This window comes from Prionailurus bengalensis, chromosome C2 (assembly GCF_016509475.1).
Source record: "Prionailurus bengalensis isolate Pbe53 chromosome C2, Fcat_Pben_1.1_paternal_pri, whole genome shotgun sequence".
Classification (NCBI taxonomy): domain Eukaryota; kingdom Metazoa; phylum Chordata; class Mammalia; order Carnivora; family Felidae; genus Prionailurus; species Prionailurus bengalensis.
This window is the reverse complement of record NC_057350.1, coordinates 149,828,518-149,850,194: the sequence shown is the minus strand read 5'-3', so window position 1 is coordinate 149,850,194 and position 21,677 is coordinate 149,828,518. Positions and strand designations below refer to the sequence as shown.

General features: G+C 41.1%; 1 protein-coding gene and 1 non-coding gene across 3 annotated transcripts in view; one reads left to right on the top strand and one right to left on the bottom strand.

Annotated features, from left to right (window-relative positions):
- SEC22C (SEC22 homolog C, vesicle trafficking protein) overlaps positions 1–21,677 on the bottom strand; it is a 32,898-nt gene that overhangs the window by 8,212 nt on the left and 3,009 nt on the right. For both annotated transcript variants that reach the window (XM_043595643.1, XM_043595642.1), the window contains exons 2-5: positions 9,489–9,697; positions 5,181–5,344; positions 3,126–3,305; positions 436–554 (exon numbers count right to left, since the gene is read on the bottom strand). In XM_043595643.1, the coding sequence (XP_043451578.1) occupies positions 436–554; positions 3,126–3,305; positions 5,181–5,344; positions 9,489–9,670 (645 nt within the window). In that variant the 5' untranslated portion in view covers positions 9,671–9,697. The remainder of the gene's footprint in view (positions 1–435; positions 555–3,125; positions 3,306–5,180; positions 5,345–9,488; positions 9,698–21,677) is intronic.
- LOC122492460 lies at positions 15,586–15,691 on the top strand. Its single transcript, XR_006299647.1, has one exon. It is a non-coding gene; the product is annotated as a U6 spliceosomal RNA (small nuclear RNA).

The following is a 21,677-nucleotide window of genomic DNA, read 5'->3' as shown; positions in this document are numbered from 1 at the left end:
AACCAACTGCCTAATGATACAGTTCTCTGACAAAGACATAGGGAAGTGGCATCTTGCTTGATATAAATCAGACTAGGAGGCAACTTTTTAACAGGCAGAAACAGCCTGAACCTCAGAGGCTGAGAATCAGATTCGCTCTTGACGAGCAATCAGGACCCTGGGGTGACTCCTGGGGCCCAAGGATGTCCCTGTAGCAAACTATTTCTCACCAAGTCCCCCTGACAGGCCCCTTTGGCTTCTTGGGACAACAGACACAAAAGAGCAAGTTTTATATTTGTTCAACTTACTTAAAGAATAAACTTTAAAATAAAAATTGTATTTTAATTAAACAATTGTTAAAACCTTTGTACATAATAACCTTACGAATAAAGTGTCTCCCCCATCAGCTTCTGCCATCATAGGTCCTTCAATTTAAGCTGTAAAAACAAAGGTTACCTGTAGAGAATGTTCTGCGAGGTGAATCCCACGGATGAGGTTCAGAGCAGCACACATGATGTTGAGAATGAGCGAAAGGACACCCAGGGCTGTCACTGGCTCCATTCGGAAATTAGGAGCTTCACAATTAAAAAAAATAAGTGTCTAGTGAAAATAATTTCTATATGAAAGAAAAATAAACAAAGACATTAACTAGACCTCCACTAATGATAGGCTCATTATGTTAAACACAGAATAACAAACATATTAATTAAAAGCAGCTGCTGTTAGACGGCAAAAAGGCAAGAAATGGAGGACAGAATGGATCTGGGAATCTGAAGTGAGTTTCTTTCGGCACGAGGACTGTCTCTGAGTTAAGCACAGGTTTTTCAAGGCCTGATTTTCTTTCTACTTAAAGCAGTGGTTCTCAGAGAGGGGCGATTAGCCCCTCAGTGGGCAACTGGCAATGCCTAGAGATATTTGGGGTTGTCAAAACTGCAAACAGGGTATTACTGGCACCTAGTGGGCCACGAATGCATCTAAGCATCCTACAATGTACACGACAAGCCCCTCACAACAAAAAATTATCCAGTAAAAAATGTCAGTATGGCTTAGGCTGAGAAAACCTGATGTAAAGCAATTTATGGCTTTATTTGTAAATTGATTGTCAAACTGACAGCATTTCTATCAACTCTCAGCTTCTAAACAAGGACAGTATTCAGGGACTCGTGGGCTTCCGGGGCAATGTGCAGCAAATGCAGTTTTTTAAATTCTAAAATAATTGGGAAGAGGAGGTAAAAACACTGATTATTTGAGCCACAATCTGTTTCTGGAACTCTAGACCAAATGATCATTCTCTCTTCAGAGATAACTACCAAGACCGATTCTGGTTCACACTATTAAATGGTGACACCCTGCCCCATTCTCTTAGGATGATCTTTTAAATCATCCCTTCTGGTCCTTACATTTCCCACATACACACACATGCGCACACACATGCACACACACAAGTATCTAGCCACAACCCAAGGGATGCCTAGTGTTAGTGTGTTAGAGTTTCCACTGAGCTTCCAAAGCTCCTGTTAGAACAGAACATGCTACCTGTAAAGATTCTAGCCTCAGGACAATAGGGTGGGTCAAACCACAGTAAAATGTCCTAGAAAGATAAGCAAGTTGATGTTTTCTGGATTTTACTCCTCTTGTCTAAGTGGTTGAAAAACAAAATATATTACAGAGCCACCCCATTTTTATATACGGCAAAAGAAAAAGCTTGCAGCTCAATTACCTTCTACGAAAGTTAAGTTCAATCCTAGTATAAATTACACGTTACTGATTGGCATAAAAGCCAATCCAGGAATGTATTTGGTTTAAATTTAAACAGATTAAATCAAAACACAAAGTTAAGCCAAAAAGGTGAACATTAAGGAAAAACAATTTTTTTTAATGTTTATTTTTGAGAGAGAGAGAGACAGAGAGACAGAGCACGAGTGGGGTCAGGGCAGAGAGAGAGGGAGACATAGAATCTGAAGCAGGCTCTAGGCTCCGAACTGTCAGCACAGAGCCCTATACGGGATTCAGATTCACAAACCGTGAGATCATGACCTGACCGGACGCTTAACCGACTGAGCCACCTAGGTGCCCCCCAAAATGTGAACATTTTTAATACACCACTTTTAAAATTCAAGCAGTGAGTTTAGTATAAAAACTGTTAAAACAAAATAATTAGACTGTCATAGTGTAGACAACTCTATCTTTCAAAGAAGGATTCAGCTCTTAGACCATTACAGAATGGTTAGAAGATAAATTCTACTTTAATTGAAACTTGGTTTAATTGTGTGTGTAATCATAAACAAGGAATAAAAAAAAATCCTGCTTTGTTATGTGCTCTTAGACCATTACAGAATGGTTAGAAGATAAATTCTACCTTAATTAAAAATTAGTTTGTGTGTGTAATCATAAACAAGGAATAAAAAAAAAATCCTGCTTTGTTATGTGCTCTTAGACCATTACAGAATGGTTAGAAGATAAACTCTACTTTAATTAAAAATTAGTTTGTGTGTGTAATCATAAACAAGGAATAAAAAAAAATCATGCTTTGTTACATGCTAGGCATTGAGTGGCTAGTGGTGTTAACGGCGGACTAAGTCGCAGAGTGCCAGGGCACCCAGCTCGGAAATCCACAGGGCTCACGGGGAAGCAAACTGAGAACATTCGAAGCCCTGGCTCTGGCCCTGCCCACCCTCATCCCCAAGGCCCTTCCCTCCCAGGTCAAGGAGGGCATGGTTTCTCAGTGGAGATTTACAGTGTTTTCACTAAGTGATAAGATGAGATAAGGATTCATTGTCAAAAGAAAAAAGAGAGAAAGAGAACAGACAAATCTGTACACTTTAGTAAGTGACTTCCAGCAAAACCGAATGACTTCCCTTTACATTTAAACGGGTAGACTTCACCCTGGTTGAGAAAACAAGTCACTCTTCTGAATTTCATCAAGAGTTGCACCGCCCCCTCCCCAGAATGACTATGGTGACAGTTTTTTTGTTAACAGTCACCTGGAAACAGGTCAGTCCATATTTTCCAGACATATTTTCCAGACACCCATCCCCTAAAAAACAACTCCCTGGTTTAAAAAGAAAAAAAAAAAAGCCAATTGCGTTTGAAATACCTAATGTCACCTCATCTTCACCAACATCGGAGAAGAGCAAACCACTTACCAGGCTCCAAGTGTATCTGTGTGTGACCGTTCATTATCCCATTCGCTATATCTGTGTCCTCCACAGTAAGAACCACTGGAGGCTGGAAGTCAAGCTCCTCCTGAATTTTTTCTAAGCTGCTCTCCATCTGAGCGGAACTTACACAGTTAAAATGCCACTTCACTTTCTGAATGATGCTATCTGCAAAAAGAGAGCAACCCAAGTTGAGCAGTTGCATCAGAATGGATATTACAGAACAATATGTGCAAAATGAAGTTCACCTTTCTGAGCAAGCTAGTAAGTCAGCCAGATTCTGGGAGTGTCTGGATACACCTAAAGGTCAGATGTTCACTGGGTGTCATTACTGCTCTCATCAATCTCTTCAGTGCATAATACTTAAAATGCGATTGTCCACAGAGAAGGCAACAATGCTTCCCGGAACCTCAGTAATGAGGGAGTCAAGGGATAGGGGCTGGAGTCTTACTCAGCCACTGCTGATAGTACAATCCTGGGCCGTTCACAGAATGATGCAAAGCTTAACAGAAAGGGGAGACAGTTATTCTTGAATGAATTACCTCAAAAAAGGTACGGGAGAAAAAACTTACAAATAAATGTGAATATTTTGTGCAAACTAAAATCACATACTTGAAAGATATCGGTTTTAACTGCTTTGTTTGCCTTAGTATTAATCGATTACCAAGTTTTAATAAGCACTTGGAGTTTCGTACACACGTACAATGCCGGTATCTAGTATCCACCATTATATTCTACTCTCACTCACTGATGAGCAAACACGATGCCGGGGCAGGGTCTGCCGTGTGATCAAGCACACCACTTTAGAAGGAAGGCACATGCAGAGCAGCGGGAGCAGAACACGGTCCACACTGCATATCAACCGCCACAGCTGTGGTCTGCCTGGGGCCAGCGTGCTCTCTGTAGGAAGAAGTGGGGTTGAGAGCAGCGGTGGACAAGGCCTCATAGGGAGAACCGGGGAGAACTCTGTCTACATCACAGGTCTGCCTGGCAGAGGCCTGCGTACCAGGGAGCTTGCCAGCACCTTTGGGTGACAACAAAATGCACCAGCCAGTGGACCACGTGAGGGAGTAAGAGGGCTACGGCAGTACAGCCAGGAAGCACACGTGCCAACACGCCTGTGCACCTGACCCTTAGTACCGACTGCTGCCAGCCCCTCATTCAAGGGCATCACAGAGACAACAGCTAGTTTACGTACAGGCCACAGGATGCCCCCCCACTCCCACCTCTACTCCTGTTCTCCCAAGAGCTTAGAATGACTTGACTCACACCTGAGGAAAAGAGAGCACAGGCTACAGCTACCATGCTGTGCTCCAAAGCCTCCGAGCCTCTACAAGCCTCTCTGACAATGCCTAAGAGAAAACGATCCTCTTCCAGGGCAGTATTTCTCAGACCTTTGAATAAAGGGGCAGTTTTTCTTATTTCCAAATGGGTACAGACTGATTCTGTGATAAAATGCAATAAAAAATACCGCAGGAATGTCAAATCACCATATGAGTTTCTGGACACTTATTCTCACTTTCTGTACCTCCCTCATGATAGAACAAATTCCCACACCACCCTTTGAGTAGCACTGCTCTAGAGCAGGGGTTAGCAAATTTTCTTAAGCTGCCAGGTAGCAAATATTTGAGGCTTCTAGGCCCCATATGGTCTCTGTCACATCTACTCAACTCTGCTGGGTAAGGGCAAAAGCAGCCACAGGTGACCCATGAAAAGAATGAACGTAGCTGGGTTCCACTGTATTTGCAAGAAAAAAAGAGGCGGGGGCAGCTGGCCCTTGGACCAGTTTGCTGACCCCTGTCCCAGAGGGCTGTGGTGAATAATCGATACAAGTTTCACCACTCCCCAACCTGCCTCAGGCTCTGAACCTTGAAGCCCTCCAGGCCGCTCCTTCACTGAAATCTCTTGGTACAAAACTGATCTCCAGTGACATGTTATAGCCCCTGCAGTGGTTTTCCCTGATGGTCAAAGCCAAATCTAAACCATTAATTCTACACATACGATGCCGTGAGAGAACAGTAAATAAGAAAGAGGGTTACAAACCAAATTCAAGAAAGGCGTATGGCCTGGAGGCTAGGCCAATACAGGTGGTGTCATAGGAAGCTGTGAATTCCCACCACACGGTCTCCAGGAAGCAGAAGGCCATGGCCGCTGGACACTGGCGGGAGCAGATAGCCATGCAAGCCACATCCCCCAACGAAGAGAAACTAAAACAAAAGGGCAGCATCTCCATTACCGGGGAACAGACCCCTGTATTCCCATCCCATATTCAGACACAACGATGCTTCCACCCTGCTCTTCCTTGGCCTTGAACAGCCCTGGAGCTGTTTGCTGCATGCATACAGTCCCTTCAGCTGGACCTCCCTGGGACTCTCTTGTCCCTCCTCTAAAATAGAGAGCAGTTGGGGCACCTGGGTGGCTCAGTTGGTTGAGCGTCCAACTTCGGCTCAGGTCATGATCTCACGGTTTTTGAGTTCGAGCCCCGTGTCAGGCTCTGTGCTGACAGCTCAGAGCCTGCAGCCTGCTTCAGATTCTGTCCCCTTCTCTCTCTGCCCCTCCCCACTTGTGCTCTATCTCTCAAAAATAAATAAATGTAAAAAAAAAATTGAAATAGACAGCAGTTATTTGCCACTGACAGTGTGCAATCACTCCGACTAATTTGTGCACGAAGGATGCACGCTTCATGAGGGAGAAGTAGCCTCAGACTTCTCTGCATCTATTGAGGAAAATATTTTTTTTCTTTAATCCACGTCAATATCTTTCTAATGTTAAATCATCCTGCCATCCTGAAATGAAGCCAAGAGGTTATGAGTTTGTACATATGCACATACACACAACTTACTGGATATAGTTTGCTAATGTTTTATTTAGGATTTTTGTGTCTATGCAAAGTAATACTGGCCTGTAATTTTCCTTTCCTGCACTATCTTTATCTGGTTGTGGTATTAGGGTGATTCTGGTTTCATAAAATAAATGCAGGGTTCTTTTTTTCTACCACTTTTCAGAATGTCATGCTACCATTTGAAGTTCTGGGGACTCGAGTTCTCCTGTCTGTGGTGTCTACTGACTCACACTCATTGCAGAGTGTCTCCTCTGCTGTCCTGTAACTTTTGGTGAGAGGGGACCAGTGTGGAGCTTTTGTCTTTTTTTCTTTTTTTTTCCTTCTTTAAGAATCTCTCGAGGACTGAGTTGTGGCACACTTCTTCCAGAGTGGTTTTATGTGCAGCATTGGTGGCATCGTCCCTTCCAGAGTGGTTTTCCATTTGCTCTGGCCAGCTACTCCAGGAGTGTCATCAGTCTGGAACCAAAACTGAGAGCTGAACCTTGCTTAGGAATTCCTAGACCATGGAGAGTATGAACTCAAACTCCAATCCTACAGGAGGCACAGAAGCTGGGTTTCAATTTCTTAGATGAGATTTTGTGTTTCCTTCCCATTCAAAGCCAGGTAGAGATGAGCTACCCTGTACTGGTGGGTGGCTATTTCTCACCTATTGTCATTCCACCTGGACTGTGTGTGGCCTCACAAGAATCACTTCTTCATGCATGGGTCTTCTCACAACACCTCAAGCCCAAAGGCCTTTCCCTTAATGGGTACCGAAACTCAAGCCCTGAGTTTACCATGACTGACTTATTACCCAAGAGCCTCAATGTCAGCTCGCACACTTACCACACCCTGATACTCTGTTCCCCATCATTTCTGGCACCTTGGGAATTCTTTATTTTAAGCTCAGCTACACATTTAAAATAATTTCTCACATTTCAGAATGTTTCTGGAAAAGAGTTTTACAGTTATACTGTTCTATCATCTTTTCATAATCACAAGTCTCTATATAAAAACTTTTGTCAATTAAAAAAAAAAAAGGGGGCGCCTGGGTGGCGCAGTCGGTTGAGCGTCCGACTTCAGCCAGGTCACAATCTCGCGGTCCGTGAGTTCGAGCCCCGCGTCGGGCTCTGGGCTGATGGCTCAGAGCCTGGAGCCTGTTTCCGATTCTGTGTCTCCCTCTCTCTCTGCCCCTCCCCCGTTCATGCTCTGTCTCTCTCTCTGTCCCAAAAATAAATAAACGTTGAAAAAAAAAATATTTTTTTTAAAAAATAAAAAAAAATAAAAAAATAAAAAAAAGACAACCTGCTCCTTATACAAGGAATTTTCCAGAAGCCCCTATTTGTGGGCTGACTTGTATCTCCCAAAAAATAGGCCCAAGTCCTAACTCCCAGTACCTGTGAACATGACCTTATTTGGAAACAGTCTTTGCAGATATAATTAAGATGAAATGAGATTATAATAGATTAGGGTAGGCCTCCATCCAATGACCGGTGTGAAATTTGGTTTTAGAGACAGAGGGGAAGAAGGCCATGTAACCAAGAAGGCAGAGATTGGAGTAACTCTTCTAAAAGACATGGAATGACAAAGACTGCCAGCAACCACTAGAAGGTAGTAGAGAGGCATGGGAAGGAGTCTTCCTTAGAACCTCCAAGACAGCACTGCCCTGCAGACACCGCGATTCTAGACTTCTGGGCTCCAGAACGGTGGGAGAATAAATTTCTGTTGTTTTAATTTGTTATGGTAACCGTAGGAACATAACTCAACTCCTTAACTATAAAATAAGCTATAGTACTGCCCACCTGTACAAAAAAAACCAAAAAAACACACACTTCAGTTTCATCTGTGAAAATAATGGTGAATATTTAATTCAAAATACAAATGAGCAGAACGTTTTATATTCTAGTTTTCAAAAAATGACTGAAGCACCCATAATTTCATTTGATGCCAAAGATGTTTTCTTAACAGAGAAAGGTTTGAGGTGTAGCACCAAGATCCCATAAGGTGTTAGAGAATCAGAGCGTAATGAGGGAGGGACGTGAAGGACAGTGGTTTTGGGCACCCAGAGAAAGGAGGCACAAATGCAGACAGAGGCAGCTCAGCTTTGGCTCCTGAGCCTCCAGAGCCCACACCACAGGGTAACAGCCGCATGTGTTTGCTACCTGGTGCCCCCTTCAGGCAGGCCCCCTCTTGCCCAACGACACCAGCAAGCCCCAAGTCAAGCCTGGCCTTTTCCTTTTGTTTTTCAGATTCTGAGGCTGAATTCCCCTAAAAGGGCCCTACCTTATCAGGTCAACTAAAAATTTAGTGTTCAAAGGGAGCAGGAGGAACTTGGCAAATGAGAGGCCAAATAATGGAAAACAATGACGTAAAATCTATGACAAGCCGTTGTGATACTTCAAAACCTGCCAACCCCTGTGCCCTCCTGTAGAATGGCTTCGTGCATATTAGTCCTAGAATAAGAAATGACAGGGGCGCCTGGGTGGCTCAGTTGGTTAAGGGGCCGACTTCGGCTCGGGTCATGATCTCGCGGTCTGTGGGTTCAAGCCCCGCGTCGGGCCCTGTGCTGACAGCTCAGAGCCTGGAGCCTGTTTCGGATTCTGTGTCTCCCTCTCTCTCACCCTCCCCCGTTCATGGTCTGCCTCTCTCTGTCTCAAAAATAAATAAACATTAAAAAAAAAAAAGAAAAAAAAAAGAAATGGCAGAACACATGAGGAGCAGCCCTTGGGGCCCAGCTGCCTGTATTCAAATCTGGGCCCTACCACTTACTAACAGGACAACCTCAGCTAAGTCACTTAACCTGTTTCCTCCTCTGTAAAACACGTATGATACTGTCACCCACCTCACAGGCCAATAAAGCACTTAGAACAATGCCTGACATATAGAAAGCACTCAACAATACTAGCCATTCTTACTAGGATTATTGTAACCACTTGATTCCTACTTCCACTGGAGCATTTTCCCTACTGTATTATATTCAGTTAGGTATTTCTCTTGTTCCCTCCTTAGCCTTTAAGTTCCCTCAGAAAAGGGACCTACCTGTGCCCATTATTCACTCCCCTGCTCCATTACATAATAAAAAAATTTTTAATTTAAATTTAAAAACCAAACAGGCGAAAAATTTAAAAAGTAAAAAACTAAAGGCAAGAATTAGAAGTCTTTTATTTTCTTGGCTTTCCTACTCTCATCCTTTTCCCTCCCTGACATTATACCCTAGACTTCTCCCCCTTCCTCAGCGTTTCCACCCCTCCATCTAATGCAGAATAAACTACCAAACTACAGATATGAAAACTGATTGAACCCAGGTCTCCCGACACTCAAGAGCAACCCCACCAACAGAAGGGCAAGAGTGGGAACAGCACACCCCCTTGATCCGATGGCTGTAAATGCACACAACCTCACTCAGACTGCTGTCTGACAGCAGACCTACTCTTAACACACAGTGTGATCGGCCTCATGTTACCCCAACGTATGGTTAAAAGTAAACCCAAGTTTGTGGATGTTGTGGAAGAGTGAGCATGCTTGCTTACTGTATACTGAAGTCACGTCCTTCTGCAGAACCTCGACCTGGGTACTGGGTCAGTCGCAAGGCTAAAGTCTTGAGCCGTCTCCTGCATTCCAGAAAATCCTGGGTGTGGTAAAAGTCAGTGGAGGCCGAGAGGGGCAGTCCATCCCTCACCCTCACCACACAGGCAAAAAGGATCATAGACATGGTCTGCAGGGGAAGTCATGAGGACACCTGAGGAAAGCAAGGGCACCTTGTTACTGAAGGCAGACGATGGTAAGAGAGACGCCCCCTGCCCTTGAAACGTCCTTTCTGGCTGTTTCACCCTCACCCCACTGTAACTGCAAATGTTGCCTTTATTATTACTTCCCTGGCCTCTACTGCTAGGTCACGGCCTGTCTTCATCCCTTCATTTTCCTTCCTGTCTCTTCTTCACTTATAATCCTCCTTTCCCTTCTCTCTAATGAATCTCTCCCTTTCCAGAAGTCTACCAACGAGGATGAGGGAGAAAGGAATGGAGAAGCAAGGAAGCAGTGCCAGAAAGGCTAAGGAGCAGCAGCAATGACAGTGGGTAGTAGGACACAGGTAGCAAGACGGCCCCGAAGGGACAGGAAACACCCGACACTGAAGCAGCAGGGATGGGGCCCAGTGACCTATGCGTTTCAGGTCACCCAGGCAGGTAGGTGCTGAGCAGTTTTGTTGTCTTATCCTCACCTGCAGTAGAGGGATTCTGAGCATCCAACCTGAAGTTGGTGGCAAGGAGAACAGAAGGTAAAAATGGAACCAAGGGAGTATAGCATGTCCTCCTGAATTTCTCCAAGTGTTTGATCCCAAGCCAGTCTTCGAAATGATGACTGAGTCCCTACAGATGGCTAAAGGAAGTCATTTAGCAAATTATACTACAGTAAGTTACTCAATATTTGGCCATGAAATGTGGGCACTATTTAGCAACAAAAGGAATCAGATCTTGAGCCCTCGTGGTGCCTTTGGCAAATCAGACCAAAACGCTTCTCAGGGTGAAAAGAGAGCCTGGCAGAGCCTGGCTGGGTTTTGGCCCCATCTGCTAACTCTGCAGGTGCTTGCACAGGCCATAACCTACACACGTAGGCCGTGGCAGCCCGCAACCAGGGGTTAGTGAGGTGGCCAGCGTAGCTTTAATGGGTCTTTCCATGCACCCACACATCCCGTTTCACAGATTTTGTTCGTGAGGTCCTCTACTTGATAGGATGGTAATAGGTACACACACTGGTGGGCTTTTCTTTCAAAGAACTCCAAATACGTCACCTTATTTGGCCTCTCAACTCCTACGAGCAGTAGGAAAGGGGAACCCCCATGACGCACACTACTCTCTTCACCTCTGTGCCTCTACGGATTCTTTTCCTCTGTCTGTTCCTCCTCTGATCTCCCCATACCCAAATCCGCAGCCACCCTTTCTATGACCCCTTCCCAGGCTTGTCTGGCTGGAAGTCTTCCACCTCCTCCGAATTCTCAGAGACCCTATCTCCTTGTTCTCTATTTTACTAATTTTTCATTTCCATTACCTAAGTGTAGGTTCTAAGAATAAACACCCTATCTGGAATGCATAAATGAGTAATTCTTCCCATTTTACCCATGAAGAGACTGCAGTGGTATAAAAACAAGAGAAAGCCAAAAGAAAACTTGGTCTACTAGCCAACAGATCCTACAAAGTCCGTTTGTCCCATCTCCCCACACTTTCCATTCAAGAGTAAACATGTGAAAAGCCCCAGGAAAAATACCTCCACACACAAAATTGCTAAGTTCCCAGCGCCAGTGGCAGGCCCTGTCAACTGCCAGAAGGCCATGTGGGCCGCACCCCAGCTGCTTGGCCAACGCTGAGGCCTCTGGTACCAAAGAGGTCATCAGGGATTGGGTGTGTTGCGGCTAATCTCATGACCTTCTTATACTTTCATGAATGCTTGAAATATTTAATTTAGAAATAATTTTTTTTAATGTTTATTTTTGAGACAGAGAGAGACAGAGCATGAGCAGGGGAGGGGCAGAGAGAGAGGGAGGCACAGAAGCGGAAGCAGGCTCCAGGCTCTAAGCTGTCAGCACCGAGCCCCACGCGGGGCTCGAACTCACGGACCGCAAGATCATGACCTGAGCCAAAGTCGGACGCTTAACCGACTGAGCCACCCAGGCGCCCCTAGAAATAAATTTTTAAAGACTTACAGGCACAAAGCCCTGATAGAGACAGTGGAAGACTGTAAGATCAACTTGACACTAGGCCTTAGGAGCAAAACAAGAATGACAACTTGCTTGCTACCTTGAGAACAGTGTTATTTCAGTGCATGCAAGTTGTAACTATTCTGCAATGCATGTAGAGGAGTGTTTAAGAATACTTGTAATTAAGGGGTGTCGGGGTGGCTCAGTAAATTAAGCGTCCAACTCTCGATTTTGGCTCAGGTCATGATCTCATGGTTGGGAGATCAAGCCCCCAAGAAGGGCTCTGAGATGGGCTCTGTGCTGGGCACGGAGCCTGCTTAAGATTCTCTCATCCTCTCCTTCTGCCCCCTCCCCTGCTGGTGTGCACTCACGCGCACACACTCTCTCTCTTAAAAAAAAAAAAAAAAAAAGAATACTTGTAGTGAAGATGTTTCTAAAAACACTACTAGATAAGAAAGAACAATATAAAGACACTGAGCCCCCCCCCCACACACACCACGCCTAAAAAAGAGAGAACGAGAGAAAGACAATGAATTAATGAGATACCAAGAGAGTCAGAGACTGGACAGAAACGCCCCAAGGCAAAATAAGAAAGACACTGCTTAGGGGGCTGAGTAAATTCTCTGCTCTTTAAAGGAAAAGCAATATACATGTATTCCAACTGTCAACCCCCAAATATCCTCTCTAGTGCTGTTTTTATGGAGCATCTGCCATGTGCCAGGTATCGTGTTAAACCAATAAAAGAGAACAGTGAACTTTTACAAGTGATAGTGATCTAAGAACGAGTTCTACCACTCTCTAAAGGACACAACTGTCCCTTTAGATTCTCTACTTGACCCACTTGATCCTTTTGGTGACCAAACAATAGCATTCAAAATAAATAAAACTGTTGGTCAGTTCTCCCAAGTTACTAGTACTGGAAACTAGTGAAACCCACATACATTTAAGATATTTAAAATTTTTTCTGATGCTTCAATGAAGGGGATACTGGGATATTAAGTGTTACTTGTGTTTGTGTATACATATGAGTGTGTAAACATACAGGACGACAGCTGCCTGAGAGGTAGAGGGATTTTACACACTGCTGTGTTAGAGTCTAAGAACAGAGACAACATTGTTTTCCCCTTTTTGAAAATGTACTTTGTATTCTAAAAAATGAAAAAAAAAGTAATACAAATAGGGAGAGACTCATCTTTGTGTCCTCACAGCGCTTGGTAAGAGCTTTGCATACTGTAGGGAGCTGATGTTTGCAAATTCAGATTATGAACTATGATGAGATGATCTGTACTTGCATAACAGATCTGACCACTGCTCAAAAAAGAATGAACTGGGGGCTTTTGCTTCTGAAAAGGTAGAATTGAAGGGCTTTTTCCTACTCCCACTAATAGTGGTATAAAAAATATGGACACTATATACAACATAAACATAAATAAACATCTGAAAGGTGGGGACAGGAAAGCAGACTGGCTAGGGACTTTGGAACCTGAGGAATGGCACAGTTATGAGTTTGCTCAATTTTCTTTTTGCCTCAGATATCCTAGTCTTGGTGCTGGAGAAACCGGCAACCCAGAAATGCCAATGAATGCAGGCAGGAAAAAAGAAAAAAAAAAAAAGCCCAACAATGAAAAAGAGCCTGGTCTCTCCAGCCAAAGAACCAGGAAAGGTGCACGCAGCCTAGCAAAACAGTAAAGGTTTAGACAAAAACATTCTACTCCAGGCAACCACCACAGAAAAACTGCAGCCATCATATACCCACAAGAAAAGCTGAAATAAGAGTCCAGACTTCTATTTTTGCTTGGCAGTAATGAGGTGTCCCCACCAACTCTCCACACGGCTGGAGTGTCAGAGATCAGGTAGGGAGCTACAGGCAGCAAAGAGCCAGCCTCTCCCATTGTATCATTAAGGAAACAGAAATCCCCTTCTCTTCAGGGACCCAAAAGAGGCCCACTGGGGAAACCTGAACTTTTACTCCCACCTGGAAGTAATGAGATAGTATCTCCACCACCCCTGCTAACACAGTGTCAACAAAGGCCAACTAAAACAGATCTAAATAAGATCCAGAGTCTCATAACACCCCAAATGTCCAGGTTTTAATAAAAAAATCACTGGTCATACTACGAACCAGGAAGATCTGAAATTGAGTAAGAAGAGACCATCAACTGATGCCAACATCAAGACGATAAACTTTAAAGTAACCATCATAGGGGTGCCTGGGTGGCTCAGTCAGTTAAGTGTCCGACTTTGGCTCAGGTCATGAATTCAGGGTTCGTGAGTTCAAGCCCCACATCAGGCTCTGTACTGACGGTTCAGAGCCTGGAATCTGCCTCGGATTCTGTGTCTCCCTCTCTCTCTGCCCCTTCCCCACTCAGGCTCTGTCTCTCTCTGTCTCAAAAATAAACATTAACATTTTTTTTTAATTTTTAATAAAAAAATAAAACAAACCATCATAAAATGCTTCAATGAGCAATATAAACACACTTGAAACAAATGAAGAATTAAAAGTCTCAGCAAAGTAATAGAAGGTATAAAAAACCAAAGGGAAGTTTTAGAATGTAAAAAAATACAATAACTGAAGTAAAAAACTCAACAGATGAGCTCAACAGCAAAATGGAGGGGACAGAAGAAGGAATCGAATCAGTAGACATGAAGACAGAACATAAAAATTACTTAATTTAAACAATCTGAGAGAAGTTAGATTGAAAAATATTATACAGAGCCTCAGGGACTGTGGGACTATAACAAATTATCTAACACACCTGTCACTGGAGTCCTAAGGAGAGGAAAAAGAGGGTAGGACTGAAAAAGTATTCAAAGAAATGTCTGAAAACTTCCCAAATTTGGCAAAAGACATAAGGCAACAGATTCAAAAAGAATAAATCCCAGGGGCACCTGGGTGGCTCAGTTGGTTGAGCGTCTGACTTTGGCTCAGGTCATGATCTCACTGCTCATGGGTTCGAGCCCCGCGTCAGGCTCTGTGCTGACAGCTCAGAGTCTGGAGCCTGCTCTGGATTCTGTGCATTTCTCTGACCCTCCCCTACTTGTGCTTTGTCTCTCTCTCAAAAAATAAATAAAAACATTTAAAAATGTGTTTAAAAAAAAGAATAAACCCCAGAAAGGATAAACCTAAGGAAATCCATGCCAACAAAAGTAACAGTCAAACTTAAGAAAACTAAAGACAGAAAAAATCTTGAAAGCAGCAGAAAATAATACAGAGGGGGGAAAACAATTCAAACGACAGCAAATTTCTCACAGAAACCATGGAGGCCAAAAGGAAGCATGTTTCTAAAGTGCTAAGAGAAAAGAACTGCCAACCCAGAATTCTGTATTTGCAGCAAAAATATCCTTCAAAAAGGAAAGGAAAATTAAAACATATTTAGATGAAGAAGACTAAAAGAATTTGTTGCCAGCACACCTGCTGTAAGAGAATGGCTAAAGGAAGTTCTCTAAACAAAAAGGAAATGATAAAAGAAGGAAACTTGGGAAACAAAAACAAACTCAAAGAGAATAAAAACATGGGAAAATACAATAGACTATACTTCTCATGAGTTTTGTAAGTTATGATTTTTGTAAGTTATGTTGGATGACTGAAGCAGTTACTAGAACATTTCTGATACTCTCAATGTATTTAGAGGAAATATTTAAGACAATTAGTAATGGCGGGTACAGAGATGTAAAGGCAGGTAAAGTTTCAAAGCTTCACTTGAAATGGTAAAATCCTGTCTGCAGGAAACTGATAAATCATAAATATGCACAAACATAGATGTACATACATGCATATATAAGTATGCATATGTACACAGGTGTATACTAGAGCAACCACTGAAAAAGCTATACAAAGAGATACATTCAAAAACACCATACGTAAATACAAATGGACTTCTAAAAGATGTCTGAATTATTCACAGGAATACAGGAAAAAAGAAAACAGAATTTTAGTGCTCACTTTGGCAGCACATATACTAAAAATTGGAACGATACAGAGAAGATTAGTGTAGCCACTGTGCAAGGATGTCACAAACTTGTGAAGCGTTCCATATTTAAAAAAATAAATAAAGAAGAAAGAAAACAGAATAAACAGAAAACAAAAAGTAAAAGACCATATTAAGCCCTAACATATCAATGATTACAGTAAATGTAAACGGTCAAAATACATAATTAAAGACAGAAATTGATAAAGTGGATAAAACACATGATCCAATTATTTACTTTCTACAAGAAATTCACATCAAATATAACAATATAGGTATAGGGGCGCCTGGGTGGCTCAGTCGGTTGAGCGGCCGACTTCAGCCCAGGTCATGCATGATCTCTCGGTCCATGAGTTCGAGCCCCGCGTCGGGTTCTGTGCTGACAGCTCAGAGCCGGGAGCCTATTTAAGATTCTGTGTCTCCCTCTCTCTGACTCTCCCCTGTTCATGCTCTGTCTCTCCCTGTCTCAAAAATAAATAAAACGTTAAAAAAAATTAAAAAAAAAAACAAGCAATATAGGTATATTGAAAGTAAATGAATAAATATACCATGCAAACATTAATCAAAAGAAAGAGTAAGTTATATTAATATCATAAGCAGACTTCAAAGCAAAGAAAATTTCCAAAGATGGAGAAAAACATTACATAATGATAAAAGAATACATCTACCAAGAAGCCATAAAACTAAATGTATATCTACTAAATAATAGGGGTGTAAAATAGGTGAAGCAAAATTGATAAAGTGAAAGGAGAAATAGACAAATCCACAAAATTACAGTTGAAAACTTCAACATCACTCTTAACAATTGATGGAAAACCAGCAAAGATATAGGAGATCTTAACATCACTATCTACAAGTAGGTAATCAACATTTATAGAACACTCCATCCAACAACAGAGTTCCTTTCAAGCACTGACAGAACATATGGCAAGATAGATGTGGGTCATAAAACAAACCTCAACAAATTTTAAAAATGCACACAGAGTATGTTCTGGGACCACAATGTAATCAAAATAGAAATTAATCAAAGAGAGGCACTAGAAACCTCCAAACACTTAAAAATTAAACAACACACTTTTAAATAATCAATGAGTCAAAAAGGAAGTCTCAAAGGAAATTTAAAAATACACTGAACTGAATAAAAAGGAAAACCTATCAAAATTTGTGAGACACAGCTAAAGTAGTGCTAAGAGGGAAATTTACTGCACCAAATGCTATCATTAAAAAAGAGGAAAAGTCTCAAAATAATAACTTAAGCTCACATGTCAAGAAACTAGAAAAAGAAGAGCAAAAAACAAAAACAAACTGAAAACAAACAAACAAAAAACCCAAAGCAGGCAGGAGGAAGGAAATAATAGAAATCAATGAAACTAGGAACAGAAAAGTAATAGAGGAAATCAATGAGATAAAATTTTAGTCCTTTCAAAAGATCAACAACATTGACAAATCTCTACCAAAACAACAAAGAAAAAACTAGACAAGAGACATATTACTAATACCAAGAATCAGATAGGAAATATCACTATAGACACTATGAACATCAAAAAAATAAACAATGGAGGGGCGCCTGGGTGGCGCAGTCGGTTAAGCGTCCGACTTCAGCCAGGTCATGATTTTGCGGTCCGTGAGTTCGAGCCCCACGTCGGGCTCTGGGCTGATGGCTCAGAGCCTGGAGCCTGTTTCCGATTCTGTGTCTCCCTCTCTCTCTGCCCTTCCCCCGTTCATGCTCTGTCTCTCTCTGTCCCCAAAATAAATAAACGTTGAAAAAAAAATTTTTTTAAATAAACAATGGAATACTATAAACAACTCTACACCCATAAATGTGACAATGTAGGTAAAATGGTCAATTCCTCAAAAAACACTACCACAATTCAACCCAATATGAAACATGTAATTTAAACAATCTTATAACTAAATTTCCTATTAAGAAATTTTCATCTGTAATTTTAAAACTCTGAAATCTCCAAGTCCAGATGGTTTCACTGGAGGATACTACCAAACAGGTAAAAAGGAATGAACACCAATTACACACAATCTCTTCCAAAAAATAAAAGAGGAGGAAATAATTCCAAATTCATTTTATGAAACTAGTATTACCCTGATATTAAACCCAGAAAACTGTAGACCAATAATACTCATGAATTTATATGTGAAAATCCTTAACAAAATACTAGTAACTAGAAATCAGCAATATAATAAAAAGAATTAGACATCATAACCAAATGAGATTTATTCCAGGATGCAAGGCTGGCTTAACATAGTAAAATCAACCACTATAATCCATGATATTAAAAGGCCAAAAAAAATGATATCAATTAATACAGAAAGGGTGTCTGACAAAATTCAACCCTGCTTCATGATAAAACTTTCAGCAAAATAGGACCAAAGGTGAACTTCGTCAATTAGAGGAAGAGCATCTACAAAAAGCCTACAGTTAACATCATACTTAATGGTTAAAGACTGAATGCTTTCTCTCTAAAATCAGGAACAAGGATGTCTGCTCTCACAACTATTTTTCAACACATTACTGGAAGTTCTACTCAGTGCAACAAGGCAAGAAACAGAAATAAAAGGTATAAATATAGGAAAGGAAGAAACAAAACTACTCCTATTTGCAGATGACAAAATCATCTACATGAAAAATCCTGAGGAGCCCACCAAAAAAACCTTCTAGAACTATTGAGTTCAACAAGGTTGCAAGACATAATATCAACATACAAAAATCAATGTACTTCTATAAACTAGCAAGAACACACAGAAACCGAAATTAAAAATAAAATACCATTTACAATCACACCAAAAAAAGATCCCAATAAAGCTATAATTTTTAAAATAAAATACTTATAAATCTAACAATACATGTACAGACTTCTATGCTGAAAACTACAAAACACTGCTGAAAGAAGTAAAAAAAAGTTTTAAGTGAGAAAATACATCATGTTCACAGATTGGATAACTCAACATAGTAAAGATGTTAATTCTCCACCAAACTGACATAAGGGTATCATGTAATTCCTATAAAAATATCAGAATGACAGTTTGTAAAGATAGAGTATTCTAATTATATGGGAAGGCAAAGAAACTAAGATAGCTAAAACAACTTTGAAAAGGAATAAAGTGGAAGGAACCATGCCATTCCATTTCAAGACTTATTATATAGCTACGGTAGTCAAGATTGTGTGGTATTGGCAGAGGAACAGACACACAGATCAAGAGAACGGAAGAGAGAACAAAGAAATAGATCTACAGCAGTACAGCTAAATTATTTTCAACAATGGTGCAAAAGCAATTCAATGGAGGGAGGACAATTTTTTCAGTATTTGGTGCCAAAGCAATGGATAGCTATAGAAAAAAAAAATTATTGACCCAAACCTCACACCTTACATAAAAGTCAATTCAAAATGGATCATAAATGTAAATCTAAGAAGTAAAACTATAAAAATGGAAGAAAATGTAAGAGAACATCTTCAGGACTTGGGGATGAGTTCTTAGACATGACACCAAAAGCATAATCCACAAAAATCAGTAAATTGGATTTCATCAAATTAGAAACATTCGATCTGCAAAAGCTCATGTGAAAAGGAGAAAGAACATGGACAATCCAGCGACTGGAAGAAAATATTTGTAGACCACATATCTGATAAGGGTCTCTATATATCTAGAATTTATAAAGAATTCTCAAAACTCAACAGTAAAAAAAATCCAGTTAGAAAATGGGCAAAGTACGTGAACAGACATTTCACCAAAAAGAACATACAGATGGCAAATAAGCACATGAAAAGATGTTCAGCATCACTAACAAGTCAGGGATAGTAACTTAAGATCACAATAAGATAATGCTCTATACCTGTGAAAACACCTAAGATTTTTTTAAAAGTGAATGCTGTCAAGGCACACAGAGGAAGTGGATCTCTCATACATTACTGGTAAGACTATAAAATGGTAGAGTCGCTCTGGAAAATAGTTTGGCAGTGTCCTTTACTTTTATTTATTTATTTTTTTGGCAGTGTCTTAAAATTAAACATGCAAGGGCGCCTGGGTGGCTCAGTCAGTTAAGCATCTGATTCTTGATTTCAGCTCAGGTCATGATCTCAAGGTTTTGAGATTGAGCCCTATGTCAAGTTCTACACTGACAGCATAGAGCCTGCTTGGGATTCTCTCTCTCCTCTCTCTCTCTCTGCCTCTCCCCTTGCTTGTGCTTCTCTCCCTCTCTCTCTCTCAAAATAAATAAACTTTAAAAAACAAAACTAAACATGAAATTAACATATGATCTATCATTCACACTCCTGGGCATTTATCCCAGAGAAATGAAAATTTACATCCACACAAAACCCTGTGTACAATTGTTCATAATAGCTTTATTTGTAATGGCCAAGAACTGGAATCAACCAAAAATTCTACAAATACTGAATGGTTAAATAAAATATTACATTCATACCACAGAATACTACTCAGCAGTAATAAGAAATGAACAACTGAAATTCAGAACAACTTGGATGGATCTCAAGAGCACTGTGTTGAGTGAAAAAAAAAAAAACCAAACCTCAAAAGGTCACATACCGTAGGAATCCTTTCATGTAACATTCCCAAAATGACAAAATTACAGAGATGGAGAAATGACTAGTAGTTGGTAAGGGTCAGAGATGGTGGGGAGGAGGGGAATGGTTGTGATTATTATAAGGGAGAGCAAAAGATCTTTGTGGTGATGGAATAATTTTGTATTTTGCGACGGTGGTGATAGGAATCTACATTAAGTGCTAAAATGGGCATGGAGCTATACATACTGTATATCAATGTTGATTTCCTGGATTTGATGTTGTACTATACCTAAGTGAGATGTAACCAATGGGGGGGAAAGTAGGGTAAAGGGTATATGGGATGGCTCTGTACTATCTTTGCAATTTCCTAAAACTTGAATTATTTTTAAATAAACTTTGAAGAATAAAGTATTAACTTCAGATCTTTATATCACTTACTTAAATTATGCTCCCACTTGCTTTTTATGTGTAAGCGTCATTTTTAAATATCTCTATAAGTAGGGGCTCTGGATGGCTCAGTCAGTTAAACGCCTGACTTCCACGCAGGTCATGCTCTCGTGGTTTGTGGGTTTGAGCCCTGTCTCGGGATCTGCACTGACAGCGTGGAGCCTGCTTGGGATTCTCTCTCTGCCCCTTCCCCACTCATGCTTTCTCTTTCTCTCAAAATAAACTTTAAAAATAAAATAAAATAAAATAAACATCTCTATAAGTAGATCAATAATCTTTTCTGCTAATTAACTGTAGTTTCAATGATTTCTGCTTGAATGTTGAAAAACATGTTTTATAGTGAGCAGCTCCATAACTACATGACATTTCCAAACTAGAAGGTATTCTAATCTCAGGATTAATTAAAATAAAAGCTATCTGCATTTAACTAGTATTCAGTTCAAAAAATAAGAGGTAGTGAGGCGCCTGGGTGGCTCCGTTAATTATCTGCCTTCGCCTCAGGTCATGATCTTGTGATTCGTGGGTTCCAGCCCTGTGTGGGGCTCTGTACTGACAGCTCAGAGCCTGGAGCCTGCTTCAGATTCTGTCTCCCTCTCTCTCTGCCTCTCCCCCACTCACAATCTATCTGTCTGTCTGTCTCTCTCAAAAATAAATAAACATTAAAAAACTTTTTTTTTTTTTTTACATTTTATTTATTTTTGAGAAACAGAGCGAGACAAAGCATGAGCGGGGGAGGGGCAGAGAGAGAAGGAGACACAGAATCCGAAGCAGGCTCCAGGCTCTGAGCAAGCGGTCAGCACAGAGCCTGATGCGGGGCTCGAACCCACGAAACGTGAGACCGTGACCTGAGCTGAAGCCGGACACTCAACTGACTGAGCCACCCAGGTGCCCCTAAAAAAATATTTTTGAATAAATAAAAATAAGAAACAAGAAGTGATGGTATAAATCTGAAAAATCATGCCACAATAATAAAAAAATGTATTATCGATTATACAAAGACAAAAGCACCCTCAGAGTACTCACACAGAGACAATAGTCTCTTCCAGGTCTTCCCGGCTCCCTCTACAAGCCAGT